Source organism: Meleagris gallopavo, chromosome 4 (genome assembly GCF_000146605.3).
Source record: "Meleagris gallopavo isolate NT-WF06-2002-E0010 breed Aviagen turkey brand Nicholas breeding stock chromosome 4, Turkey_5.1, whole genome shotgun sequence".
NCBI lineage: Eukaryota > Metazoa > Chordata > Aves > Galliformes > Phasianidae > Meleagris > Meleagris gallopavo.
The window spans coordinates 17,195,062-17,214,863 of NC_015014.2; the positions used below are offsets into that span (position 1 = coordinate 17,195,062).

General features: G+C 49.5%; 2 protein-coding genes across 2 annotated transcripts; both read left to right on the forward strand.

Annotated features, from left to right (window-relative positions):
* Positions 1-150: 150 nt before the first annotated feature.
* SOWAHB (sosondowah ankyrin repeat domain family member B) lies at positions 151-1,372 on the forward strand. The gene is made up of 2 exons (XM_010709666.3): positions 151-335; positions 560-1,372. The coding sequence occupies exons 1-2, from the start codon at positions 256-258 to the stop codon at positions 1,233-1,235; spliced, it is 756 nt and encodes a 251-aa protein (XP_010707968.1). The 5' UTR covers positions 151-255; the 3' UTR covers positions 1,236-1,372.
* Positions 1,373-14,562: 13,190 nt separating this feature from the next.
* LOC100544806 (16 kDa beta-galactoside-binding lectin) lies at positions 14,563-17,053 on the forward strand. Its single transcript, XM_003205665.4, has 4 exons — positions 14,563-14,669; positions 16,004-16,083; positions 16,207-16,378; positions 16,844-17,053. Exons 1-4 carry the CDS (start codon positions 14,661-14,663, stop codon positions 16,985-16,987), a joined length of 405 nt encoding a protein of 134 aa, XP_003205713.1. The 5' UTR covers positions 14,563-14,660; the 3' UTR covers positions 16,988-17,053.
* The last annotated feature ends 2,749 nt before the right edge of the window (positions 17,054-19,802 follow it).

The following is a 19,802-nucleotide window of genomic DNA, read 5'->3' on the forward strand; positions in this document are numbered from 1 at the left end:
GGTCCCTGCCACCGCCTGGCCCCAGAGGGCTACTCCCAGCCCGGTCCCCTCTGCTGTCAGCGGGCCCCAGGGTGCCGCCCCTCAGAGGGCCGCCTCGAGCCCAGTCCCCACAGCCGTCCCTCCCGGAGCCATCCCCTGCCCAGTCCCTGCCGCTGCTCTCAGCCCCAGAGATGCCGCCCCTGTCGCAGTCCCGGTCCCTGCAGACACTCACTGCCGGACGCAACCCGTCCCCATCACTGCTGTTATCAGGCCTGGATGCGGTCCCCCTGCCTCTGTCCAGATCCCTTCAGATGCTTTCCACCAGGCTCCCCTCCTCCTCACGAGAGGGGCCCAAGGTACGGACCCCCAACGGCCCAGTGCGACCTCGAGCCACACTGCTGCACGCCGCAGGGCCATCCTCACCCTCAGCCTTGCCACAGCCAGCAGGCCGCGGGGGGCAGCCCCCCTGCGCCCAGCCCCTTCCTGCCAGTCCACTCCTGTCCCGGTCTGTGCTGCCAGCATCAGACCCCCAGGGGCCACCAGCTAGCACCCCCGCAGCCCCAGTACCTGTCTTCCGCAGCATCAGGTGCCAACTTGCTATGCTGGAGGTGTCTGACAACAGAGGGAGACCTCTCCGTGCAGTGCCCCAGAGGAGCTCATCCGTACATGTCCCGAGCCGGAGGCCGACGGTGCCACTCAGTCGGCGGGCACACACTTGGCTGGTGGCAGTGTCAGCGGGGCGCTGGGCCAATGTGCGGGGACTTTTCCTGGAGGAGCCAGAACTGGCCCTGCAGCGGGACTTCGTGTCGGGCTTCACGGTGCTGCACTGGCTGGCCAAGCACGGTGATGGGCCAGGCCTGCAGGAGCTGGCCAAAGCAGCACGCCAGGCTGGGCTGGCATTGGACGTGGACGCTCGATCCGGCTGCGGGTACACTCCATTGCACCTGGCTGCCATACATGGCCACACGCTCGTCATCAAGGTGTTGGTGCTACAACTGGGCTGTCAGGTACAGGTGCGGGATGGCAGCGGGCGCCGGCCCTGGGAATACTTGGGCAGCAGCACCTCCGGGGAGATCTGGCAGCTCCTGCAGGCACCCCGGGGCACGATTATGTTCCCCACGCAGCCCCTGGCCCGTAGTGTGTCCTCAGCTAGCAAGGCTCTGCCGCCTGCAGGCCGGGCACCGCTGGCTGCGTGCCTTAAGCCACAGCGCGGCCGCCGGGCAGCATCCCACCAAGCTGGCAGTGAGAGCGACTGACGGACAGCAGCACGCACCCCCTGCACAGGAGACTGGATCCAAGAGGAAGGCAGGTGGGCAGGAAACGCTGCAAACACATCTGAACTTCTTGAGGAATGTACTCTTAAATTATTGCAATGAAACATTGTCTGAGTCTCTTTGCTCTCCCTTCAATTTCTTGCTTTTCTGAGAGCAAAATGATGCAGCTCCTTGTCTGGAAGTGCGTCTGAACCCAGAGAATGACTCACAGAGTCACCAGCACAAGTGGGGTCATGGGCTTGGGGTCTCGAGCTGTGGTGTGACATTTGCAGTTGGCCACAGCCAGGGCAGTGCTGGCTTTCTCTCCCAAGGAGGGCTGCTGTTGGTGCTGGGGTTTGCAAAACACTTGCCTACACCACCTACATTCCAGGGAGTAGCTTGTGCTCCTTGTCTAATCCCAGCAGATTAAGGGATGAGCCCCTATCCTAAAAATGCAGTTGGTCCAGAGCTGGCCTTTCGGCAAGCGTCTTCAAAGAGGGACTGGCTGTGGCAGAGAGCAGCAGTGGGAGAGCCGCGTGGAGGAGGCTGCTAACACACCCACCCCGCATTGCAGCCCATGCAGACAGGAATGTGGGGCAGCACCGCAGCCCCGCTCCTTTCTGCAGCTGCCCGGCAGCACTCACCCTGCCCCATCTCTCTGGCCCCACGGTCCTTTTCCTCTCACTACAGCACTTGGAAGCGGTACCTGTGCTGTGGCTGCGGATGCCCATTCCCATGCCTCAGGGATGGAAAGCATCGCCACAGGAATCCAGGCTGGGCAGACAGGGAGCTCACAGTGGGTACACGACCAGAGCTGTCTGTGTTTTCTCAGACACCCCAGCCCTGAACTTCCTTACAGGAGTTTGTGTGATGGGGATGAGTGGGACTGGGAGTCTGGGTGCAGATAAGGGATGTGCAGTGTGGTGATTCCCAAGAGCTTCCAAACCACAAACTGCCTTTGGGAATCCCACTGGATTTAGGAAAAAATGCGCTCACTGATTTATCATAAATGAGCAGTCCAAAAATGCAACAGTTTAACTGCACACCAGTGCTGCCTGGCTCTCCTGTAGATTTTGAATGAAGGCAGAGATGGAGCTAAAATCTACATGACAGGGGCACATTGCTGCCGGGCTGATGCTCCCACTGCTGGGCGACCCCAGGAGCAGCAGGTGTTAGTGCCTGTGAGTGCAGGGCTGCCAGGTCTGGCACTTCGGGGCAGAGCAGTGCAGTAGGTGGGACTGGTCCTGTATTTGAGGTATGTGCCTAAATGTCTGCAGTTTCGGGGAGGAACAGGAATCAGGGTAGCAGAACCTGACCCTTGCATAACATCCGTGCTGGGGAATGCCTCGAGCCCTTGCTCAAGCACTAATTGAGATCTCCACTTTGCTTGGGGTTTATTTGAAGGAGGAACTGTTTCCTGGCAGAAGAGAACCTTGTCTGTCTGTCTCTGTGGCCATCAAAGGCAGCAGCCTTTTTGCAGCCTGGCTTTTCCTTTTGTCAATGGAAAGGGCTCTCTAAAAGCTTCCGTGAGCCTCAGCTCTTAAAAGCAACCTGATGATGGGGGTGCCAGTTATGCCACCAGAGCCTTGGTGTCAGAGAGCTTCAGGGAAGAAATTCAAAAAGAAAGAGGATTGTGAAGGGAGCAGAGCCAGGTGAGGGGATGGAACACGGGTATTTTGAGAACAGACATAAGGTTCCTTCCCCGAAGTGGTCCTTTCCCCTCCTCTCTCTTATGGGAAGCGCACTTCTGCCCCACAGTCATCTGTGACTTCTGCAGAATACGCTTTCCTCCCTTCATATCTCCAGTGTTACTGAGACAAAGACTGAGAAGCACAGCATTACCTTGGGATTCTCACTTTACAGCCTTTCCATGACCTTTCTCCATGACACAAATCCAAGTAGCGCTTTTTGTCTTCACTCTGCTGCTGACTTCGTCTGTCACCCTTTTCAGAGCAGCTGTCACTCCCCAGCAGCACTTCAGATCAGCAAGCTGACAAACCTGGGAAGTCATTGTAGGAACTTTATAGAGATGCCACAGTCCAGCTGCGTTCCCCAATTTTTAAGTTATAAAGTCACCCTTAGGAAGTGTTGGACTGCAAAGACCCTTTCCTACCAGATCCAGTGTGTCTTCACACTGCTTTGTTATCCTGGGATTGCTTAGGAGTTCTAAGACTGCTAAGACCAATAATATTGCACAGCTCTTGCACTGCACAGCTTTATGTGGAAGTTGGTCACTCCTTGTGGGAATAACCATTTGCTTACTCTGCAGAGAGCTTCATTCTCCAGGTTTTCTGCTGGGGAAATGGGCACAGAAAAGGTGAAATTGATCTTTAGCACACCGAGGATGGGAGGCGGAGTGATGTAGGCATCCTAGGTCCTGTACCCCAGCAGCAGCCCACTGTGAACACATTCGTATGCAGCCCAAGCACCTCTGCTTCAACATGCTCCTGCTCTCCTTGCTACCTACTCAGCCTGCCTGGCCCCTTCCATTTGGGTACACGTGGCTATTTCCTCATTGCAGGGAGATGTGGCTCCTGTGCTCACACCCAACCCAGGCATCTGATCTGCACCACCCTGAGACACAGAACTCTGCCCTCTCCTCACATCACTTTGGAAACACGCCTCCCTCTTCCTACAATAAAGTCCACCCTGCTGCTCCCCGTGCTTAACTCTGACAAACCAAAGAAGTGCTTATTCCCTTATAAAGGCCTTATAAAGTTGGTGTAAAGCTAAAAGTGCTATACCCTCTCTTCTCATCACCTCCCTGCTCCAGGGATGCGTGCTGCCACACCGGTTCAGCAGATTGCTAGAAGCAGGCAGCTCAGCAGAACTGGACGTTCGTCTGATCCATGGAACTTCTGCTAAGGTCTCAATTACGCTCCCTAATTGCAGCTCTGATTAGACTCATGCTGCAGCCTCACTAACAGAAGTTGTGCAGGTGAGCTGGCAGACTGATGCAATTCCTCAGCCTTTAACTGTCTTTGTTAGTCACAGACTGTCCTTTGCTCACAGGTCTTCATCACTTAAGCTTGGTGGAATGGCTTCTTAAAACCCACGCGTTGACAAGACCAGCACTTAAATCAGCAGTCATTTATGCTGAATGGTGTAAACCTCCATCAGACTCATATCTTACGATAGATTGAAGATAGGAAACTCCTCCCACCCAGGAAATGAAAGCTCTCCTTCTCGTGGAGCAACTTCCCACCTACAGACACACCAAATGAATGCTCAGCTTCCTAGTCAAGGAGCAGTACACTGGTAATCTCAGCTCATACATCCCAAAAAACTTTCATGCAATTAAAAGTGTTCTTTGGCAAAGCAGACAAGCAGCACAGTAGAGCACTGTTACTTTAAGCTAAGGATATCCTCTGTACCACACCTTTGTTAATCTATGACAGGATGAGAAGGAATAGTCTTAAGTTGCACCAGGAGAGGTTCAGGTTGGATATTAGGATAAATTTATGCTCAGAAGGAGTGGCCAAGTATTGGCACAGGCTGCCCAGGGAGGTGGCGGTGTTACCATCCTGGAGGTGTTCAAAAAATGTGGAGATGTGGCTCTGGAGGACACGATCAGTGGGCATGGTGGGGATGGGATGATGGTTGAACTAGGTGATCTTAAATGACTCTTCCCACCTTAATAATTCTATGATCCAAAGCAACAAGGAAGAGAGTGTACAAGATTAAAAATACACCCATCCAAGAATCCATCACAAAACTTACTTTGTTCTACTATGACAAATGCCATTTGGCTTAAATTATTTATACAGAACTTTGAAGTGGCTCTAAACAAGAAAACAAGCTCAGTTGCTGCTAGGTTTTGTTAAAGCTAGAATTTCTGATGCCAGGCACTGCAAGTAGAACCAGAGGGCACGTTAGCAGAAGGGGTTTTACAAGAAGAAACAATTAACTGCAACATTCTTCCATTGTCCACACAATTGCAATAAGGGATATAACTCCACACCTAAACAAAGTAATGTACCTATTCCCTTACAGTGCCTCAGTGCTGGATGTAGCCTGCTTAGAAGAAGGCTGCAAAGGCCTCCTTCCTACCCCTTGTCATGCTTTCTTTGTGAGGTCAGTTCTGGTAACTGACAGCAGTGCAGTGGGATAAGGAACTAATAAAAAAGAAAAGACGAAATTTCCCAGATGCTATTTTTTAGTTTAGTTAATACAGTTAGTCTTAGTTATATTAATTTTAAAGTAAAAAGAATTTTATCATTTTTAGGGAAAGCTTAAAAAGGGTATGGTTGAGGGGTAGGAGACTGCTGCAACAGAGCATGTTATTGCAGAATACATGAAAAAAGTTGTATAAAAGAAGGAAAATAACTGCTAGAGGGATAGAAAATGAAAATACATTAAAAATAGTTGAAAAAAAAATTTTTTTTTTAAGAGGAGCTGGATAGAGAAAAATAATTTGGTACCTTGCATTACCTAAGGGCTGGTTTCACCAGTTCTACTGGATGAGGCAAAGTCTTATGTAGCTGAGCATCCAGGGGCACCAGGTGCTATGGGCAGGAGGTATGGTGTTGAGGCACCGTGGTGATAACGGTGCCTGACCCTACACAGCAGTTACCAATGCAGCAGTCTGCCTGTAGGAATGGAACATCCTGCAAATCCTGTACTCCCTTCACTGGAGCAGACAGTCTGACCTGATAGAACAAACCTGAGGATGCATACTCATAACTGATAGCAGTTAGCAAAGGTGTTTTATAGGGTTTGATGTAGCTGTGAGTATTTCAGTGAAAGTGGAAACCACAAGAATCTACAGCACTGTGTCTCATGCCTGGACTCCCCAAACTTGGCAGGGACCAAATAGCTTTGCGCAGCCAAGTGCAGAGTGTTTGTTATCTTAGATTGTCCAAAGTCCACCTGGGAGTTGCATGCCAATGGGTAAACAGAAAAGATTGCTTAGTGTGAAGGGGAAGGTCCTGTGCCTCGTGTACAGAAAGGGCAAGAAAGTCCCAGGCTTTAACTGGGAGTGCACTGTTGCTACAGGGATGCAGAGCTCAGCTTCTTCCACCAACAAGCACTTCACCCTTCTTATCTCCCTCGTGTTTCTCATGCTGCATTGTGAACCTATCTGCAGTGTGAGGATTTGGGCTATTCATTTATCAGGGGTAAAATGTGTAAAATGCATGGTGCTGCAGCCATTGCTGAGAGGGCTGACAGCAGTCTAGCAGTTCTGGCATCCCGTCTTTGACTACTAGCAGTCAGCACTTGATCTTTTGGTTTGCATTCTCCTGGCCCACACACACAATGGGGAGCTGATAAGCATGAGGGCAGGGATTTTCTTCAGAGCCAGGTGCCTTGCTAGTGGCCAAGGTGTGGGGCTCAGAGCACAATGTATTTCAATGAGCCTGAGGGCAAATGATGTTGCTACATAGCCTGTAGGGCTCCAGCAGAGGCTGTGAAGAGACTGGGGTAGCAATTTTGCCCCCCCTACGTACCTACTCCATCCTCTTGCAGCTTCAGGCAGTGTCACACTGACACTGAAGGTGAAGCTTGAGTCTTGAATTATCTTTTTTTCTGGCTGATGGTTCACATGCCACAAGCACGTTGTCTTGTATTTGCTATTCCCAGCTCAGTTCTGCTCATTAGAGCACATGGGCAAAGACAAGAAATGTGTCAGGTAGGAGATGCTAATTTGCAGCAAGAGGCTGACAAAACTATCAGAAATCCCTAAATATAAAGCCTCTTCCAGGAAGGAGGGATAAGCAACGTTGTTTCATAACATATAGTATGTGTATGTCAAAACACATCTGTTTCCAGAAAAAGACAAGGAATTACATTGCACTGTAAAAGCTATCCATCTCTTTATCTCTTTGAGTAGACGTGGCTGAAGTGATTTTTGAAAACAGGCAAATAAATGTTTCTCCCAAGGCAGGGCAGCTTCTAGGCAAGTGGCTGTAATAAAGCCCATCCAGAGGAGGTCAGTAAGCCTGGCAGTGCTGCCTCCAAGGTAAAGACACAGATGGCATCGTTAAGGGAACTTACGCATTTTTCTTTGCATAAACAATAGAGCTGGCTTAGTCATCAGCTGAATGGCATGCTCAAGGAAAATGTTCATCTTTCTGTTCAGGAGTTATTTGCATCTGACTTTGATTTTTTGTCTTCTCGCTTTATAAATACTGAAAGGATGACTGAAGGAAACAGCTCACAACTCTCCCCTCTCCTTGCTTTCTGGTTCCTTCTTTACACCAAGCCTACTCTTCCTGATAGTGTCACCTGCTGACTTCAGATTGGATGGCTTTTTAGCTGCTGGGAGGACTGACAGTGGGGAGACTCTGGGGCTGCCAGTAGCAGCAGTGGGATCTCTGAAAACAGGGACTCTGGGTCCAAAGTGCTGACCTGCTTCATCTCCAGTGCTGCAATCTCCCCGAGGCACTCTGGAGAAGCTGCTTCTTTTTGAAGAAATAAAATGCCTTCAGATTTCCAGTGGTATGGAGTAGTTGTGCCGTGGCAGGAATGCCAGCAACCAGGCATTGCTCATGTGGTATCTGCTCCTCATGCTGACAGGCTTGGCTGGGCCCTTCCTGACATGTGGGGGTGACAAAACACCCATGCATACAGATGTAGTGTCCATACAAGTCCTATTCCTCCTGACTTGGCCAAGAGGAAGGGTACATACAGGGTGCTTCCCCTGGATTCTGATGTCTTGCAGATTTCTGTAGGTGTGATGCATGTTCATCCTTGGACTGAGGCTTCCAAAGCTGCTGTGGGATTCTGCCAGCCTCTCTCAGACAGCTGGCTATCTCCTGTAGAGGTGAGCAGAGTGCTGTACACCCACATACCATGGCAGGGCTGTGCCTTAGTGTCTTGGTGGAGTCTGTCAGGCTTTGCTGACTAATGTGGTGGCAGCAGCATCCAGTCTCACATGGGACTTGGGGGCACGGCTCAACCCATGCCAGAAGTCATCCTCACAATTTCCTGCTTCCTGTCAGTGTGAGAAACCCTGTCTGCCTTCCTTTCTCCTTGCATCCTACAGTGCTCGGGGCTCTCTGCTGCTTCAATTCATTGTGCTGTGGCTAGAAATTCTTTGTGGAGCTGCAAGCAAGATCACCACAGCCTTCAGGGGGTTTGGGAGCAGAGTTTTTGATCTGCCCACTGTGCTCAGTAATGATGTTCTTGCTTCCAAACAGAATTTGCTGGACTACCATGTGCAGGTATGCTTCCTAAGGTGTGTGTGTGTGTGTAGATACTCCCAACTGGCTTTGTTTGACCCGAGATGTCCCTTTCTAGCCACCTGAGAAGTGGACTGTCATCAACCACAGAAGGCAGGCAACCAGTTTGCCTTTGGTACTGATTTAAAGCCCAAGCCTGCTCTGTGTCTTATAAGAAGGTCCAGCAGCTTCCTGGAACATGTACAACAAAAGGCCAAACATGTACAGTGGCCTGTAAAGCCAGCCTGAATTGGGGCAATTCTCAGTGTCAGAATCTGCCACAACCACACTTGTATTTACTGCTGCTGGAGCCAAACTGGTAGGGGCAACTGTTTAAAATTTACAAAGTAGTTAAAATTCATTTTAGCAGCATGTGAAGCTCAGACCTGTGACATGCGTGGCACACAATCCTGCGTACTCGGTGTGCTGAGCGGATAGCAGCAGTATGAGGTGGCTGAAGATGTGCACTGCATGCTAATGACCATCCAGCTTGGCACTCTTGTGAAGAGGGGCTGGTAACATTGCTGCTGCTGTAATGTTACCATCACTGGAAGAAAACTGCAGAGGAGACATAGCTCTTTGAGATTGCTGCACATCAATAGCAGCAACACTTTCGGATTCCCCCCAGTGGTGCTCCTTAACCTGGGCACCGAAGAAATTTCCCAAGGAAATCTACAAACACTGGTGCTGATGCTCATTGAATCGTAGAATCACTGAGCCACAGAATCATTAAGGCTGGAAAAGACCTTTAAGATCAACCAGTCCAACTGCTGACCCATCCCGAGCATGCCCACTGTGTCCCTCAGTGCCACACCTCCAGGGGTAGTAATTCCACCACTTCCCAGGGCAGCAGCCTGTTCCAATACTTGACCACTCTTTCAGAGAATAAATTTTTCCTAATATCCAACCTGCAAGGAATATTGGCAGACCATCCTGTTAGCCCTGTGCAGAGAAGGTCAATGTGCTGTCTTTTTCACTTTTCCTCTGCTCCTTTTGCCTAAGAGACTCCTGGAACCTACAGCATCTCACCAGGTGCTGATGCTCTCTCTGCTAGGAGGAGGTCTATGGAGAGAAGCAACCCACAGACAGTTCCCAAACGTGATGACTTCTTGCCAGAATCCCCAGATATTCCTTTTTATACATCTTGTTTCTTGTGGCAGCACCATATGCAACACCCCTCAGCAGATCTCTGTTCTCAGGCAGATGTAACGCGGCTGCAGAGGTCTCACATTCCCAAACTGTAAGGCATTTTGTATGGGGATTAGCTGTTCTATTTTATAATGACAATAATAAGCTTTTATAGCTCTTCTTAGGACGCTTCCCTGCATTAATTTGATTTAACAATGATGAAAGCATTGTACTAAAGGGATCCAATAATGTTGGTCTTAAACCTGAGTTTAAGTCTTTGTTCACTGCACTTCAACACACAGAAGATTAGAGTTTGTGTTTGAAGCAAAGGAGCCCTCATGACACAAGACTTGATTCATGTAAAACTTAAGTCTGCTTGAGAAAACGCAGTGACGGAGAAGAGGGCAGGAAAGGTAAGAAGTTTCAACCCAAGGAGCATTATTTTGATTGCACTTCAGTATCTTGGGACTCTGAACCGTCAGTGTTAGTGGTTCTTCGAGGTCTGTTGCTAGTTTTTTAAACAGCTTGCTCTTTGCAAGGCATTTTCCAAATATTGATTGACAATTTTCTCCTGCCTAAAACCTGAATTTGAAATATTGGTGCCAGCTTTAATACAATTCCTTTTCACTGTGTGGGTGGCTCAAAGGAGAGCAGTTCTGGCACACAAATGCCTTTGTGGGGAAGGAACTCCAGATGGTTTCAGTTTCTAAACCATTCTGGCATGCTGTATGTGCTGCATGACAGTCTAGAGGAGAGCTCTTTTACATTAGCCCAGCTTCAGGTTGGTGAGATGATTTGGTAGACAGAGGGCTGGCACACAAGGCTGAGTCCCATCCTGTTCCAAGTCAATGTGAGGCATTTTTCTCCTACTGATTTGAGCAAAGCTGCAAACGAAACTACTTCAGGGTCATTCAGTACACTGCCTTGCAGGTTTTGCATAATTAGTTATGTAAAGAAAGCCAAGCCTTAAAAAACAGTAGAAAGGAGAAATCACAAAAAGGCCACCAGACATTGCTTTCCTCAGCTGCTCAGAGAAAACAAAGATGTAGCCTGTACCTTCCTCTATATGGAAAAGGTGGGAAGTGATGCAGCTTTTGCTTGCTCAAGTTTCCCTGCAGCTCTCAAGACAACCTGAGCAACGTGTAATGAGTGGGAAGTGCTGCTGTCCTACTGAGGTATCCCAGGGAAGAAGTGTTTTAGGGTGTAATCCCTCTCGCAAAGGTTTGCAATGTGGCCATAGCTGACAAATGTAAAGGTAACACTGCTGAAAATAAATGCCACAAATTGTCAGAGTTGACGGACCTCTAGAAAACACCTGCTTGCAGAGTTGACTGGGTTTGTCCTGTGTAATGTGCATCTTGGACCCTGAATTGGTAAGAAATGGGAAAAGGGGTGGCCCAGCAGGGGGAGGTGCAGCATAACAGTGCTGGATTCATAAGTGAGCTCAGAGTAGCAGGGACCTCTAATGAGCAAATGTAAGCAGCTCCTCAGAGATGCAGGAATAAGCGCTGAGGAGGTGTTTGCCATTTGCATGTTTATAAGGTATGCTAAAGTGAAATGAACCTCAAAAGACAAAGCCGCAGTTCTAGGTGGAGAGCAACTCGCTCCCATTGGATCTGCTCCACCAAGAGATGAACGTAGGGATTGTCAGCTGGAGTCAGTGGTAATGAGGGAAATAAATATGTTGAGGCTTACTTAAAATCCCACTGAAGAGATCAGCGAAATCCTTTCATCACTCAGTGAGAAAGTGCAAGACGTTCTTTATAATTAACTTACTTTCTAATTAACTTAGAATAGAGGTGCTTCCCTTTTAATAGAGGGGAAGCTGAAATCCGGAAGCGACCTGGAATAAATTGCTGCAGTGGTATGTGGCCATGCAGCCCCAGCGAGCATCCCCAGTGGCCTGGGCCTTCAGCCCCTCCTCCAGCACAGCCTTTCCTCAGCAGAAATACCCAGGAAGGCTCTGCGCCTCCCGAGCTTTGTCTTTCCCAGAGCTGGGTGAAGTTGGGTGCTCAGCCCCACCAAAATCAGTGTTTTCCTGTAGCATGCAATTTTTAATGACGTGAGTCATTAGCCAGAGAGAGGACTCGCCAAGGGCTAGGGTGTATTTTCTCTCGCAGAAGATTAAAAAGAGCAATAATCAGCATGCTGCATCTGTTTGGCATTTACATTTTTTAAAGCAAATCTGGGTGATTTCTGGAGACTGTTAGGAGAAAATCAGACTGGCCAGTTTTCTGCCTCCAGTCTGTATGAATGAAATGATAAACTAAGAGCTGGAGCTGGACACTGAGTGCTGGCTGGGCCTCCTGCTCTCAAGAGTGAGCCTCCAGGCCTGGCTGCTGGGAGGACACCCTTAATTAACCGTCCTGAGAAAACTCCTCCAGGCATCACCCTCTAAAAGAGCAGGAGATGACTGCCTCTCCCTGCCTCTGCCACAGCTGCTTCGCAGGTGCACCTCCTCCCCAAAAATTTGCAGATAGCAGGAGCTCTAAGGGCCTACATGCATGGTGATTCCCATGAGTACCCCATGAGATACCCATGAATTGGGCATCTCAGCACTGGTGTCTCAGACTAAAGTTTGGCTGATTTTGCAAAGTGTGGAACTGTCAGTGCTCTAATTCATAAGGTTGGTGCTCTAATTCATTAAGGTTGGAGAGATATCGAAGACCACCCAGTCCAACCCCCAACCCATCCCTACCACGCTCATTGACAGTGTTCCTCAGTACCACATCTCCACATTTCTTGAACATCTTCAGGGATGGTGACTGCACCATCTTCTTGGGCAGCCTATGTCACTGCACCACTCTTTTAGAGAAGAAGTGTTTCCTAATATCCAGCCTGAACTTTCCCAGCACAACTTGAGGAGGCCATTATCTTCTGTCCTATCACTGTTGTCAGGGAGAAGAGGCTGACTCCCATCCAGCCACAGCCTCCTTTCTGGGAGTTGTATAGAGCCATAAGGTCTCTCCTGAGCCTCTTCTCCAGACTAAACAATCCCAGTTCCCTCAGCCACTCCCTATAAGACTTGTGCTCCTGATCTTTCACAGCTTTTTTGCCCTTCTTTGTAGTGAGGGGCTGAAAACTGAGCACAGTACTCAAGGTGCAGCTCATCAGTGCTGAGTACACAGGGATGATCACCTCCCTGCTCTTGCTGATTGCACCATTTCTGATACAAGCCAAGATGTCATTGGCCTTCTTGGCCACCTGGGCACACTGCTGGCTTATGTTCAGCTGGATACAACTAACACCCCCAGATCTTTTTCCTCTGCACAGCTTTCCAGCCATTCTGCTCCCAGCCCTTAGTATTGCATGGGGCAAGGCCCAAGGGTTTGCTGCTAACGCAGCCTGGCAGCCAGTGCAGAGCATTCAAGAAAAGCTGACAGTGCAATTTCTGTATTATTAGACAGATACATCACTATCTGAACAAAAGGACCAGAGTAGAACACACCAGGCCAGAAAAGCAGCTCACAAAACGTGCATTTCAGAAGGGGAATTGGAATGGACAACACTAAAGCCCCACTTGCCAGCAGCTCAGTCTCCAGAAATAACGCTGCAGCACTGAAAGGAGGAGAAGTCTCCAGGGGTTTCGCAAAGCTGAATGGAAAACAAACACAAAAACCCAACCGACCAAACAAAATTTGTTCAACCCCTCACACGTGGCAGCCAGCAGGGCAACAGCTGTACACAAGCATGGAAAGGAGGCGACTAAAGCCTCTCTCCAACACGTGATTGATCCCGTTAACATCATGCTAGGAACTGGGGTAAGCTTAAGGTGGAATTTCTGTGGCTTGCTCTGGGCTGTCTGTGCTGGAGCCTGCTCCTGGTGCTGTTTGCCATAGGCTCTGGCTCTGTGCTAGCAGTTACTTCGTGGCTTCCGTGTGGCCCCTGCATAAATATGGGATAGCCAGAGAGCTATCTGGAGGCCAGAGGAGACATGGGATTTTTCCTCTGGTACCTTTAGTCAGCATTTTGCCCTCTTTCATACACTTCAGTTGCAGGGCTCCAATCCAGGCTTGTGACTTTCTAGCTGAAAATGCAGCTGAGCTTTGGCTGGCCTAGAGTCATACAGGCTGTTGAAATGCCACGTGAATGTTCAGGAATGGGTGCGCAGATATTTGGGGCAGGGTAGTGTCAGGAGTTGGGGTGCTGTCGGTGTAACAGCAAGCACAGTCTGCTGAAGGTTCCACAGCCTCCTGCAGGGCAGCGTGTCTCCTTTGCTACTCAGTCATAAGCAGCCCTTCCTGGCACTATCTACAGATATGTATCTCACAGGCCAGCCAAGGCTCAACCAGGTAACATGCTGCCTCTATACAAAGCTCTGACTGCAGTTTTGCAAGCAGAGCTGTGAATCTGCATGCCACTAACATCACTTCCTGCAGGAGGGAAACTGAGGCACAGAGGATCCTGCTGAGCAGGCAGTGGGGATCCGCTAGAACAGCCTCGGTCCTGCCTCTCCATCTGCCAACAGTGTTTCTCTTTTTCCTTCTAGAGTCTGGAATGGAACCAGTGGGATCATACTGCTTCTCAAATGCTGCAGCCTGAGTTCTCGCACCAAGCAGTGCCCCACACATACAGCACTAACTTAGAGATACTTTCAACCACTGGCGTTGCCACAGTTAGGTTGCACTGAACTGCAGGCAGCGACGTTTCATACCCAGGAACTCCCAACTGCCCTTTGCAAGCACAAGGCTGTGCCTGAGTGTGAGCACACACGTACTCTCAGAAGCTGGGAGCAGTAACATGAGGACTCCAACCCAGATTTCAGGCAGGGATCACCTAACAAAAAGCAGCCACCTCGCTGCAGGCACAGAGCCATGGGACCAGAGCCAACATACACTGCTGCCTAGCAGCTAAAAGGGCTTACAGGAAGGATTTCTAGGATCATGCAGAAGCAAACAATCACTGGCTTCAAAAATCACACACATCCTGCCCACAAAGAACAATATCAATCACAATCTCCCACTGCCTACTTTAAATGGCTGGAAAAGCTCCAGCTCCCAGACAGCTGCAACTGATCCCCTTCTTGCCCCCCCCACATCTCCCCCCCATCATGTGATGGTCCTGCCCAAGTGATTTAAGCTGCTGGAGCCGAGCGCTGAGTCACGTTTGCTGTGGAGCAGGGGCTTGGGGCGTCTGCAGGATGGAGCAAGTGAGTGCCCCAGGCAGGACTTGGGGGGTGGCTGCCTGTGGGTTCTGGGTCGGTGCCAGGGGGAGGAGGAGACAAGGATTAGGCGAGAGGAAGTGCTGGGCTGATATGAGGCTGCGGGAGGAACAGCTAGGGCCGACTGGCTGTGTTTCTTTTCTAGCGTGTTACTTAAGTAGAGAAGCTGTCTTAGAGCATGTTTTATTTTAAAGTTTTGAGATCATCTGCAGCTTACAGTTTGAATATCCTTTCTTTCTTTAATTTTTCCTTTTCGAAAAAAATGCATTTTGGATCCAGGGCTGTGTTAAGCTTGTGTAACAGCAGAAGGAAGGAGGGCTGTGTGTGCTGACCCCATGCTGGCACCGTGCCTATTTTTTTGACTGTACCACAAACAGAGCCACAAGGCAGTGCTGTAGTGATAAGCAGTTTGGTGGCTATGGGGACCTGATCCCATTAGCCTCGTCCTTGGGCACAGTAGTGAGCACGCATGAAGACTTGCACTGTGTCAGTTGAGTGACTGTCTCAAAGGGCCCTGAGCTCTGGAGCAGCCCACAGTTACCAGCCACTGGTCATGCAAGAAGAACCAGCCCACATAAGTAAAGTAACCAAATGGAAGTTCATTTCCCTGTCTTATCTGCCATGTGGTTGGGCTCCATACTATTGCAGCTGGGCCTGGAAACACAGGAACTGAAGCATGGTTTGGGTTAAACCTAACCACACCAACAGCATCTTCCTCTTAGCTGAAGGAGGTGGGGATTTTACCTGCTATTTTGGGGGTGTGTGGCTGGAGAAGTGAATAATCTGGCTCTGGGAGTGGCCACATCATCTGGCTCTTTAGCCCCACAGGAGCTTCCCTAGGTATGTTCATTTGGCTCTGCTGGGCTGCAGCCAGAAGCAGGCTCTACCAACTCCTCTGTACACATCTAGGTTAAACCATCAGATATTTTGGGTGGCCTCTGTAGGGTGGAGATCTGCCTGGAGAAGGGACACAGTGTTACAAAAGCTAACTGCTATTAATTCTGTGCTAACGGCTGCTGCTAAGTGAGGCTGTCCTTTGTAGCAGCTGGTAGATTAGCTGCTCAGTCCACCCCTGTCGTCATTGCAGTGGTTAAAACTACCTCCCCATGAGTTTGTGCCGCTCAGCGGGGTGACAGCGCAGCACTGGTGGCTGTGACCTGGGATTCTCCAGCAAGTGGCTGAGGCAGCGTGGCTGGTGCAACCCTGGCTCTAGCACTGAATGGCAATGGCCCTTGGGTCTGTGGGATCTGGTTTGTGCCTCACACCAGGCAGGGCTGGTGGGCTGTCCTTGGGATGCTGAGCCCTGTGGTTTGGTTCTACAGGGATTGGTTGTTACCCAGCTGGATGTACAGCCTGGAGAGTGTGTCAAGGTCAAAGGGAAGATCCCATCTGATGCCAAAGGGTGAGTGAAGAGATGGTTTGGAGGCTCCTGCCTTCCCAGGGGCTGACAGAGCTCCTACTGGGTTCAGCCTGTTTGCACTTGGTAGCTGGGCATTTCCTCATCACTACCTCTCCATCTCCCCAGGTTTTCTGTGAATGTAGGGAAGGACAGCAGCACCCTCATGCTTCATTTCAATCCTCGCTTTGACTGCCACGGAGATGTCAACACTGTTGTGTGCAACTCGAAGGAGGATGGCATGTGGGGAGAGGAGGACAGGAAGGCTGACTTCCCCTTTCAGCATGGCGACAAGGTTGAGGTGAGGTGCCAGGGGTCTGTGCAAGGCCCTGACACAATGTACTGGTGGGCTGAGGGCAATTTTTCTAATGCTACCAGGTGGAGAAGGGGCAGGTATGGAAAGGAAGCTAGGCAAGGGAAGAATACTGCAGCTGACCAACTGCCTGGACTGGTCTGAGTCAATGCCCAACAGCTCAGCTGTGTTCAGTGCCTCACTCTGGCCTTGCTCTGTAAGGTGTGCAAGTAAGAGCAATTAAAACATTGACCTGTGATTCAGATGGAGCTACCTTATCCCCTAGTTGCAGAAGCTCAGGACTGACCTTGGGCAGAGCAAACCAGCTTCGCCCTTTCACTTCAGCACTGAGCTAGCAGGCATTGTCTTGACCACCTGTGGACATCTCAGTTGTCCTGCACTCACTGATCAGGCAGAGGGGAGCCTGCCTTGTGACCTGCATGTGCTAGCCTTCCTTCTTGTGGTTCCTTACAGATCTGTATCTCCTTTGATGCGGCAGAGGTCAAGGTGAAGGTGCCTGAAGTGGAGTTTGAGTTTCCCAATCGGCTGGGCATGGAGAAAATTCAATATCTGGCTGTGGAGGGTGACTTTAAAGTGAAAGCTATTAAGTTCAGCTAACTGCTATAGCTTGTTTTTTGTTTTCTTTTCCCCTGCATAGTGAAATAAACGCAAACTTGCCATGGCTGCTTTCTCTGCTGTTTTCTGCTCTAATCTGCTTGCTCGTGTGTGTGCTATGGAGGTGGGCACTGGGAAAGGGTATGTGTCCACCTATATGCTCATCTACACTGCTGCTTTGCAGCTGCTGTTGAGCTGGTCCACACAGCTGGCAAAGTATAACCTACTGTGACCTGAGCTCCTGTAGCAATAGGTTCTCCTTTAACCCTGTTTGCTGCAGTGAGTGGTCTCTGGTTGTTTGCTTCCCAGATTCTGGGGTTAGTCCCTGGCTGCTGTGACAGAGAAGCTCTAACAAGTATGTGTTAGGCATGCCTTGTGTCATCCCTGTCCAGGGAGCGCTACTCCATCCTCCTTGCTGGAGAGATACAGGGCATGGCTTGTGCTTTTGCAGAAAGCTCTGCTCTCTAAGAAAATGGTTTGACGTGTTGCAGGCTGGCACTAAAGAGTAGGCAAATTTAGTGAACTGCACATGGTGGGGAAGAGACAGGAGTGATGGGCGAGACCTGAGGTGTCTCTGCCACTTCACAAACTGTGGTCTTCATCAAACTACTGTCAGAGTCCCAGTGATACAGTCAGTAGCTTAGTTACATGGCAGGTAGATTCCTAGAAGTATTGGATCCTGAATGTACCAAGCACAACTACTGAATTGTCTCTTCCTCTTGAAACCTCTTGCTCTGCTCATGTGATGCCTTGGAGTGTGTCTGCTACAGTTATTCCCAAGCTGCCTGCTAGCATGTCCAGACAGGGCTTGCCATAGCATTTGAGAACCTAATGAGAGAGAATGGATCGCTGCCCACTGAGTGTGAGGAGCCTAGATGTGGGGCTGTCCCTGTGGCTGTCACAGCTGTGACAGTCACGCCCTCAGTTGTGCTGGCGTGAGGTGCTGCCTTAGCCAAATACTGCTGAAGTGGTGAAATTTGATCCCTGTTGGCTAAACTCTGACAACAGGGCTGTTATGGTCCAGGCTGTATTTGCAGTTATTTGGAACAGCTGAGTAGCCAGGCCAGCTGCTGGGGAAAGGAAGTAAGCCTCTGCAGAGTATTTCAGCCATTTGAATGCCTTTTATGGGGAGGCTGGCCTGGCCTGTACTGTGGCAGCTGCCCCAGAGCTGGGGAATCTGTGAGGTGACTTGCTTTGGAGGTGGTTTTACTGATAACCTTTTCTCTCTGTTTCCTGGAAACTCCATCATGGAGGCCAGAAGGACACGGACCATAGCTATGTCTTGCCAGTTACCTTGTCGGCATAGACATGGTGATGCAGCTCCTCCTATTTAGTCTCCAGAACGGATGTAGCTCATAACAGTGAGGGACTGGCAGTGTGCAAATGAGCAGGATGCTTTCTGGGCACTTGTCTCTTCCTGGGCAGCACGCGTGTCTGGAGAACACCCACTAGAAGACTCTGCTGCACTGACCAATTTCAGCAGAAGTTTCTATTCTGGATGTGGTGGGAAGGTTTAGAAGGGGTTGCTGTAATCACTGTCCTTTGTGGGTGCAGGGTACAGGTAGGGTACATGTATCTCTGCACTGCAGAAGCCTGGCTATGCTGTGGGGCTACCTCTTCTGAACTGGACAGAGGCACAGATAATGGTACTTAACATTTTGGTTCTGCATATGCTACATTACACAGAACCATAGAAAGGCTCATGCTTTGCCCTGTCAAGTAAATCTAGAGGTTTGGTGGCTTTTCTGTTTGTTTGTTTTAAGGTTACTGATAATTTTTGGTGGGAGAGTAGGGAGAAATGGCTTTTGTTTTGTTTCCCTTATTTCCTGTCATTTAATGTCTGAAGGTATACTAAATTTTAAAGTATTCAAACTATCAGAAGTACAAAGCCCTTACTTCACAGAGGGATGTAGACCTTAAAGCTGGTCCCCCTGGCTGCTCCAGTTAGGGGAGGTATGTGTCTGTCAGCATGGACAAGAGTAAAGCTGATCTCACTTCTTGCCTGTTCTCATTTCTAGGTAGGCTCAAAGTACAAATGGGGGCTGTCCCCCTCCTATACTTTCCTCAGCAGTTACTTAGGCTTATCCTGCTTTCTAACTAAAGAGACCACAGGAGAAAAGGGAGGAAGAAAGTCTTCACCAGTTCTTCCTTTTGTTCTCCCACATCCCAGATCTATAAATGCTCCTGGTCCTACAAGTGACGCTGGTAAAAAGGCAGAATAAACGTGAAGTGTCCTAGCTGGCTTCTAGAGTTATAAGAAGATTTCACCTCTGTTAGAAAGACCAGAAAAACAAGAATGACGTGCCGTGCTGCAGACAGAAGATGCCAGTGAATTTAAAATGTCTTGTTCCTGCTAAGTATGCCTTCCTTGAAATGCATGGTGCACTTGGCTTTTTCAGTATCCTTGGGAACCTGAGCCCTGCTTGCTCTGGGGAGGAGCAGAAAAGCACAGCCAGCATGGCCTAAGAGTGTGCCTTTTCTATTTAAATCCTGTCAAGTCTGTTGCCAGTCATTCAGTCCAGCAACACTTCCCAGAGGAACCAAGAGCCTACAGGTTGTCCAAGCACTGAGATCAGGAGGTGGAGGAAAACCCTGATTCCTGCTTCTGCTGAATCCTTTAAGTTTGCTATATTCAAGTCAGCTTCCATTCCTGTCTTTTCACCAGAAATCAAAGCTGTAGCACTTTCTTGCCTTACAGCATCATGGAGAGGCATAAAGGGGCCTTGAAGACCCTGAAAAACAGCTGCGAGACTGCTATAATGAACACAGAACAAGTACAGATGAAGATGTACATTATCACCTCACTTAAAGAAAAAAT